Genomic DNA, 9593 nt, shown 5'->3' on the forward strand with positions numbered 1-9593 from the left:
GAAGAAGATAGAAGAAGAAGACACTGTTTATACTTTACTGAACATATGAAGCATTTTAAAATGGTTTCCCTTCAACCGTTTCATTTCATTATTTAATTTCATGTTTAATTTTTTAACAAACTGTGCAAAAATCTGTACAAACGTATATTTGTCTCCTTATTCATTTGTATTCTTGCTGGAAGTAAAAAACATCCATCAAATTGATTGTTCATATTCGTTTAATGTATAGTGCTGAACAATAGTGGTAATGAAAGATAGCAAACATCTAAGAATATCAAAAATATTATATATAAAAAAAACACCATAATGCCCAGACATTTTCACTATGCCAGTATAAAGACAAAATATATAGCATAATATTTAGCCATTTCTATACATACAGTACATCCAAATATGTATAAGTCTGGCTGGCACACTAAACAAATTCTTCAGTCCGTAATAATACTCAGAATTAAATGGCTTGCAAAAAAAAAAACAAAAAAAAAAAAACATGGACATCTTTAGAAATGTTGGGATGGAAATTGATTATTATCGCTGCTTAGAGATGTGAATATGTATGGCAAAAAAAACTCCCCAAACAGGATTCGAATGATGTGTAAACTTTTGTTGTCTGGTGAAGAAAAGTCTAGACGGCATAAACATCAAGCAAGTGATTTTTCCCCCCTTTTCTCTTTCTCTCTATTGCATTCACATTCATTTTGTACTCCTAAGTCTTGTGGAGATATATGGCTTTATTTAGTCATTTTGTGCAACCAAGTAAACAATATCAGTTTTGGTCCATGGCCTTTTCATTTTCAAATAAACCACAGGGGTGTTATTAAAGCACCATCGATGTTGTCTGGATGTTGATGACATCGGTATTGTCATATCGTGTACGTCCTGAAGTTATAAAGCTCTAATACTGTTTAAGTGATAGGTTGTGATTCCTCTCAAACACACACACATACAAACACACCACGTAATCATTGATCGTGTATCAATCGATAAGCTGCAAAAAATTACAGATTTTTGTTGTTTAAGTTCAGAAAAACAAAAAAAGCCACGATTCCGGAGTAGGAAAACTGAATTAGGGGAACATGAGGCAAGTTTTTTTTCCAGAATGATCATTTTTCTCCTTTTGATAAGATTGTATTAAAATTTTTTTTATAAAAATAGGAAATAAAATAAACAGCTGCCAGGCTTTGACAAGTGCTTCCAAATATCTTCTCTGCCACGTTCACATTTGTTCATGTCATCACAATCTTTTGTTGAAAACCGTGTCTGAAAATAGCATTGCAGTCAGATTTAAAAAGGCATCGTTTCCATGAAGATCTTCTCCAAGATCGGAGGAGGTGGGACAAGGTCTTCTAGTTTAAGGTAGAGGATGCGGTGAAAGCCTTGAGTACCAAGGGTCCTGAGCTCAGGCAGTTTCCCCAGCAGCCGGGACAGGTAGTTGGGACGTGCCAGTTCGGAGACACTCGTGGTGACATGGTCTTTGAGGCACGTTATGAGATGATTTTGTAAATCTTCCACCCGTTTGAGCCCCTTCAAGCCGTGGCGATCTGTGATGAAGAGAGAACAGTGTAAGGGTAGGAGGTTCTATGCTGCTTCTATAATCTATAGGCTCTTATAATTGATAGTAATGAATGAATAATTACAGCTTCTCAAATCTATTATTTTTGCCTAACAAAATATTGTGGGTAAATCAGATCTTTGACTCTTTTTTTATGAAATTTATTGTCCAAAGGTTTGCGCAGAAAGCTCAAACATTCCAAAAGCCATCCTATAATAATTTAATTCTTCATTCTTGATCATTTCCTGCACAATGATTTGATGTTAAAACCATGAATGAAAAGCTCAAGACTACATAATTTTGCCAATTATTTTAATATTATCATTAACAATATAAACAATAAAAATAGAAATAAGTGACGAAGGCGCTTCCAGAGAAGCAGGATGTTTGACATAAAAGTCCTTCATCAGCTTTTTAAAAAAGGACGCTTTCATCTGATGAAGAACTTTTGTCAGAGACGCCCTGTTTCATGGAAATTTTCTTCATTGTACCACACTTTAATTTCACTTCCTTCACCAATATCTGTCCTGCAGTCACTTAAACGGAGAATACGTTAATATAGTGCACAAACGCTCCACAGAAACGGTTTAGCATTCTCGGTATGCTGAGGGCATAGACACGCATTTGTAACTATATATTCTTTTTTGTTTAATTGTTATTTCAATCTATAATCATATGGAGGTCTTTATATGGGGAAATTTAGTACTTTTTCTACTGAAATGTGTTTCTCTATTTCTGTATCTCTAACTTGACCATTTTTTTTAAATCTGGTTCATTATTTAAATGTAAAAAAATGTAAGTATGAACAATGATATAATATAAATAAACATTCTATCATTAACAGTGTCTTTGTAGAACAGCCTAGTCAATGTAACAAAAAGGCACAAAGATCAGTGTAGAACTCACCTGTTATAATGACTAGTGTGGCGAGACAGCAGAACGACGCCACGTCCAAGTTTAGACGATGCAAACTCTGTGAGAACTTCATAATGGAGTCGATCCACTCGCCGAATCCACGCACACACTGCGTGCGGTGAAGGACCACCCCGTTGCAGAAGATCAGTTTGTCCGTATCGGGCTGCAATCTAAAATGGAAAAAACGCAACTTTTTTATTAATGAAAAACAACACGTAATTTTTCTTTTCTTGTTGTGGTTTCAATGAATGTCATGAAACATCCACAAAACAAATGACTTTCTGTTCCCAATGACAGCAGCCATAAACAACATCCTCCCACAAATGTGTCTGTTTATTTTCTGTCTTGAAGGTAAATAGATTTAAAAAAGCACAGTTTGACTTGTTGCTAATAAATCACAAAGTGCAAAGACACTCCAGTGTAAAAGCACTAATACATAAACATTGTCCATAAATATGAAATCATCAGAAACCTTGTCCATATTAACGGTTATATTGTTTTCATTGTTAAAATACTTTTTTCGGTTTGTTTATTATTGTCCTTAGATCATTTCTGACCAGTTCCTGATTTGAGTATTCAGTTACATTACGATCATTATCGTAGTGAGATACCTGTAAGCCAGTCGTAATATGAAGAGCTCGACGAAGGCTGATTCGAAAAGCAAATCCTGATCCTCCTTTGAGAACGTGGTGAATCCTGGGATGCTTTCGGCCCACTTTCTGATCACGCTCATGGAGCCGGTCAGCAGGTCGTAAAACTGCTGGATGTCATGGGCATCCTCTTTTTCAGACATGCTAACCATGGTCTCCTGATACTGACAAGAAAACAGGAACAGGTATCATCAGCAACTGGACTTTTTTACTTCATGAGCTGCATAAAGATCATAAAAGCAATGTAGGAAAAAAAAATGCTTGCCAAAGGAAAAACCCACAAAAGGATGACTTGATTACTAGCATGAGGTCTTGATTTTGTTAGTTTTTTTTTTTTTCCTTTCGCCTTGATTATAGTTTTTGTTACATTACACACAACGCCATTTACCATAATTTCCAGACTATAAAGCGCATATATAATCCGCACCCACTGAATTTTACAAATATTTTTATTTTTACCATAAATAAGCCGCAGGTGTCTACACTAATGTACTTTACACAGGCTTTAACGAAAGACACGTTACACACGGTGTAACGGGTGAAATATGTTGCGCTTCCTTTAAGAGCATAGCGGTATTTTGGGAATAGCATGGCACTGCATTCTTCCGGTATTACTGCGTGTGTTCAAGACGAGGAACATGTCCTTATTATTTTCTGATGTTAATTTCTAAGTTTCTTTGACTAACTTGTAACGCTGTTGCCAAGAAAAATAAAAAAGTAAGAGTTTTGGAAACCTGTCTGTGCTTATATGATTTCTGTTGCAACTGGAGTTAGTGAGCTCTTCCCTTCACCCAGACTCAACGCGTTACAACGGCTTGTATCTAAACAGTAGCCGACCAAGAAAGTCATTGTTCACTGTCTTCCTCCTTCCTTTCACAACTATTTTATCTTTTGGCATCGTCATGCGTTTAAAAATCACCCGATGGAAGTTTTTCCCCCGATGCCGTGCAGCTCAGAACACAGGTGAGGTGCGTTTTTTGGTTTCCGTTCGGAAATTTTATTGGTCTAATGTTATGGGGTTCAGTTTTTTGGGGGAAAACCCCAGGAAAAATTCATAAATTAGCCACTTCGTTGTTTAAGCCGCGGGGTTCAAAAACATGGGAAAAAAGTAGCGGCTTATAGTCCGGAAAATACGGTAATTACCTACTAATAGAGGTGGGGTAAGATTTAGACCCCTAACTCCAAACAAATTAGCTTCCTAAGTTTTAACATTCATGCTAATTCCATATAGCTTACTAATAACTTGCTCTTAGTTTCTGTTTTCTGGAACTTTCAGCCCAAAGTCGGCAACTTCTACATTGGGTTTCTCATTCAAATGACAGGGAAAATAGTGAGTGAGAAATAAAACTTTATCTCCCCTATATTTAAGAAGCTAACAGCATAACTGTATTACTTAAGTTTGAGATTATTCTCTTATTAAATGCTCACCCTTGTGTAGTCCAGTTTTGTTGTGTCTGGGTTGAATTCCATGTGAGCATTCACAAGGGAGGTGATGATGTTCCCAGGGAACACTGATTCTGTGACTGGTTTGGGTTTAGAAGGCAACCGACCCCTTCTGCCCTTTAGGCTGTCTGTCCTTACGACTGAACAGGAAGTAGAAAATCACAAGCATTACAACAAATATAAAAGAAATACCATAAAAAAATAAATAAAAAAAAAGATAATTGAATTCATCCATCTGTTGTGCGTAGGAGGTGACACTTGCTAAGGCTTTTCTCACCTTCTTTCACCATTCCCACTGCCAGGCACTTCTGAAAGCGACAGAACTGGCACCTGTTCCGTCGTCGCTTGTCCACTGGGCATTGTTTATTAGCTAGGCATACATACTTGGAATTTTTCTGTACTGTACGCTACAAAAAGAAATGAGAGCAACAAACATATGTTCAATTTGCGTGGTCAAAGCGGTCAAAGATGCAATAAGGTTAAAAAAATATTGAAGGTGACACATAGTTCTACTTTATATTATACAATGTGTATAGCATATCATAGTCTTCTTGTTTTTGGGGTTCTGTTTCAAGTTTTCTGGCCCATAAATAATCTCTGCCCCAAAATAGGCCTACTAAGGTATGAGAGATTGGCCTTAAAATAACCTACAAGGCATACAGAGTTTCAAGTTAGAAGGTGGGGTCAGTTTGAAGAGAAGGCACTCTAAAAATGGTCTCTAAAAAATTCAGACTGCCCCTTTAAAATTGAGCTCGATATTCACCTTAAAGAAGCCCTTGCAGCCCTCGCAGGTGCGCACTCCATAGTGCTGGCAGGAGGCGTTGTCCCCGCACACTGCACAGCACCCTTCGTTTCCCGTTGGACTCTTGAGTTTGGGGGACAGCTGATTGTCCACCAAAACCGAACTGTCCCTGCTGCTGGGATCCAACCTGAGTGGACTGAAGCTGTTCTGATGGCTTTGAGAAAATGGATCTTGATCAGGAAGCTGATGTTGCTGCATCTGCCCCAGAGGAGACATGTCCTCTCCTGAGAAAGGTCCAAAAGTGAAAAAGGAAGAGGCCTGAGGAAGAGGAGTCTTCTCCGAACCCCAGCAGCTTGCATCAGGAGAGCAGGACCCATACGCTCCATCCCAGGAAGGCACTGACTGGAAACCTGGGGTCGAGGGTGAAGGAGCCGAAACGGGGCTGCCGAAACAGTTCGAGCCACCTGATGTTGACAGCGCATCATCCATGTAGCTCAAGGTAAACATGCCGGGATAGCAGCCGTGAACCTGCAGGTCGTCCAGCTTGAAGAAGTCCTGTCCTGACGTGGCGCCGATGCAGGTTGAAGCAGTGGCAGAAGCACTAGAAAGCTGACAGGAGTAGGCATCGAATTCTCCCCCGTAGCCTCCCACCAGAGACGTGATGCTTGGCAGAGAGGAGGTGGAGAGCTGCTCGCGCTGTTCGCGCTGTTCGCTCACGTCCATGGCCAACCTGGAGGTGAAGTCAGGGTTCATAAGCTCTGAGCTGAAGAGAATGCTCTCATAAGGCTGGATTCCATGTTGGCTTTGAACACAAGTCATGTCTGTAGAGCAGAACCACAAGAGCTACTTTTCAGTATCGCAAAATGCTTTCTTGTTTTCTTGTCCTGCTTATTTTAAATGATACTTGTGTTAAAAAATAAATGAAAACCCTTTCTAGACTGCAGCATGCATATTATCTCAGAGTAAACAGAGCAAGAACTTGATGAGTAATGTAATCACCACTACATGAACTGACTTCGAGTAGACGTTTCTGAGAAAGCCTGGAAAGCAGCGTAAGGGCTATTTATATATCACCCATACGAGTATATATATATATATATATATATATATATATATATATATATATATATATATATATATATATATATATATATAAAACTGTAGAAACTCTAGAACTGGCTTTCACATGTGCACCAGTGAACAGGACAACAGTGAAATGTCCTGAATGCAAAACACAAAGTCTCAGGTCTCAGGTTTAAATTAAAGTCTGTGGAATTGTCATTGGGAATAAGAAGGGAATTGTCAATGGGAAGAGAACACACCTACAATCTCAGTTTTGGAACCTATACACATAGAAGCTCTTCGATGCTCAAAACCACAAACACAATACGGTCTTTGAGGTGCAACTTGACAGTCTGGAATGTAACGAGAAGCAAAAATGGATGCACGAGCATGTCAGATAGGACTATTTAAAGCCCAGGAAGGTCTTGTCCCTGCACAGATTATCGCCTAGCCTCGTCTAACACACTGACCTTAAGATGATCTACGAGCCGAATCAGATCAGGTGCCTGAGATGCATCTACCCTCCTGTTCGAAATGTTTACAGCTCATCAGCATGACCATAATATAAAAACTCCTGGCTATAATTCCATTCAAATCGATTTCATCAATTAGTCTTTTAACATCTCAGAAGATACTGATGACAACCTGGTAAACAAATGCAGCTCTTTTGTCTTGCAAAGAAATCTTATTTTTCGTTGTTTGCATGTTGTTGAGATTTAAAAGCCAAATCCGAGCTTTGCATGAAGATCTGTCTGGTACAGTCTGAAGAGATTTTAGATACCCTGAGAGGTGAGGTTGAATTTGCTTTCTTCTGGTCTTAGGTATCTAATCTTTCAGTAATGAGAAACAGCTGAAAGAGAATTCTATGCCTTAACGAACAAGCTTTAAAACTTTTTAGGGGGTGTTTCAGACTTTTTTTTTTTCACACTGTTGTTATATTCTGTTATGAAGCCATGTGGAGCAGCTTTTGGAGTTTCATCACTGTTTCTGATCATCAGCTAAACTATAATAAGCCCAACATTTACTCAGGCTGTAGAATGTGGTTATTACATAACATCGTTGCTTACAAGTTGAATAAAGAAATCAAAAGAAGTCAAATGAATCGATTCATGAAATCAGTTGATTAGTTTATGAGCAGCATTGGAAGTAAAATAAATCGACTGATGAAATTGAATGCATCGGTTTATAGACAACAATATTATAAAAGTGCATTAAACATTGCCCATGTTTACAAATCTTTTTTTGATTATACAGTGTCTTTAAACTGAAGACAGGTGCCACATACAAACGCAAAACTGCAATCCCTAACCCTAACCCTAACCCAATCCGGACCGGAAATCAATCTTCCTTAATGGTTCTCTCAGTCACTTAATAAAACTATTTTATGAAGCCACATCTGAACCCTCTCTCTCTTTCTTTCTCTCTCTCTCTCTCTCTCTCTCTCTCTCTCTCTCTCTCTCTCTATATATATATATATATATATATATATATATATATATATATATATATATATATATATATATATATATTTATATATATATATATATATATATATATATATATATATATATATATATATATATATATATATATATATATATATATATAAAGTTCTGTTTAAAGATGTTCTGTATCTATTAAGTAAGGAATAAAGAACGCCGCTTACCTGATTGTTTTTGCGACTCAGTGTTTCCCCTGGACTCGTTTGTAAATGTCCGTAGTGCGAACTAAGCTCGCGCATCACCACCACCGCCGCTGCTCTGCGCGCGCTCTGCCCGGCTCTGAGACGGACGCGTCGGAGCGCCCGGGTCCGCTCGGGATATTTATCCGGGGGACCACCGTGACGTCGCAGGTTCCACTCGCCAATACGCGCGCGCAAGGGGGGCGGCGGAGAAAATCTTTCCGGCCGTCGGGCCAATCAGCGCGCGCGAGCTCTGTTGGCGTGACGCACGCTCGGGATTCCATTGACGCAAAACGAGCCGGGAGCGTCTGCAGAGCTAAATATAGTAGCGCGCTCGGAGGGGGGCAAGTGAGCGGCGACAAAACTCGCAGAAATCGGTTAAAAATAGAGATATAGAGAAGAGAGAGAGAGAGAGAGAGAGAGAGAGAGAGAGAGAGAGAGAGAGAGAGAGAGAGAGAGATCAGACGGAGTGGCGTAAAATCCCCTCTGTTCGCCGTTTGAAAAAAAATCTATCTATCTATCTATCTATCTGTCTGTCTGTCTGTCTGTCTGTCTGTCTGTCTATATATCTATCTGTCTATATATCTATCTGTCTATCTATAATTTTTTATGCACATGGTGTGATTGCTAAATAAACATTAAACTTTATTTATTTTTTATTTAAATTATTTAATGTTAATGGAATGACCACTTTATTATAGATAGATAGATAGATAGATAGATAGATAGATAGATAGATAGATAGATAGATAGATAGATAGATAGATAGATAGAGCGCGCGAGAGAGCGCAATCGTGTTTTCTTTCTTTCTTTCTTTCTTTCTTTCTTTCTTTCTTTCTTTCTTTCTTTCTTTCTTTCTTTTATTCAGTTCATATTGTTTTTCATTCCCTTTTTCTTTTTCTGATTAGCATTTGAAGTGATATATATAAGACCGGATGTGCTTTTCATTAAACTTCCCTTTAGATACGAGAGAGAGAGAGAGAGAGAGAGAGAGAGAGAGAGAGAGAGAGAGAGAGAGAGAGAGAGAGAGAGAGAGAAATGACTGATTGGCCAGCAAACGAACACTCATAGTATGTTTAAGACAGGATGTGCAGTTCATTGTACTTCCTTGTACCTATGAGAGAGAGAGAGAGAGAGAGAGAGAGAGAGAGAGAGAGAGAGAGAGAGAGAGAGAGAGAGAAAATAATATTTTGCCTTATATACTTTATTATAAAGTGATGTTTAGTCAATGCTTATGGTAGGATCTGTTGATTACCATTGCTCATTATACCTACTCTAGTGTATGTGTGTGTGTGTGTGTGTGTGTGTGTGTGTGTGTGTGTGTGTGTGTGTGTGTGTGTGTGTGTTTGTGTTTTGTATGTGTGTGTTTCACTCCATATCATGGAAATTCTTCATAATTACATGCAAACTAAATCATGGTTTATTTAGAAACACTGTAGTTCTTTTTAAAGTTACACTATGCACCTTTCTAGGAAAACCTTCATATACACACAGATGGTACAATATTTGTTCACTTGAAGGCAAAAACAACAACTGATCCGGTTTAGT

At 38.4% G+C, this 9593-nt stretch overlaps 1 protein-coding gene across 2 annotated transcripts; it reads right to left on the bottom strand.

Moving 5' to 3' along the window:
• Positions 1–200: 200 nt before the first annotated feature.
• On the bottom strand, positions 201–8161 carry nr4a1 (nuclear receptor subfamily 4, group A, member 1). Of its 2 annotated transcripts, none has more exons than XM_083520940.1 (7): positions 8031–8161; positions 5324–6032; positions 4838–4967; positions 4546–4700; positions 3079–3281; positions 2459–2637; positions 201–1541 (listed from the first exon to the last, which is right to left on the bottom strand). In XM_083520940.1, exons 2-7 carry the CDS (start codon positions 6023–6025, stop codon positions 1285–1287), a joined length of 1626 nt encoding a protein of 541 aa, XP_083377066.1. In that variant the 5' UTR covers positions 6026–6032; positions 8031–8161; the 3' UTR covers positions 201–1284. The 2 variants fall into 2 exon arrangements, with proteins under 2 accessions (XP_083377066.1, XP_083377065.1); XM_083520939.1 differs by having other exon boundaries at positions 5324–6123.
• Positions 8162–9593: the final 1432 nt, after the last annotated feature.

This window comes from Silurus aristotelis, assembly GCF_946808225.1.
Source record: "Silurus aristotelis genome assembly, chromosome: 19".
In the NCBI taxonomy this organism is placed as follows: Eukaryota; Metazoa; Chordata; class Actinopteri; order Siluriformes; family Siluridae; genus Silurus; species Silurus aristotelis.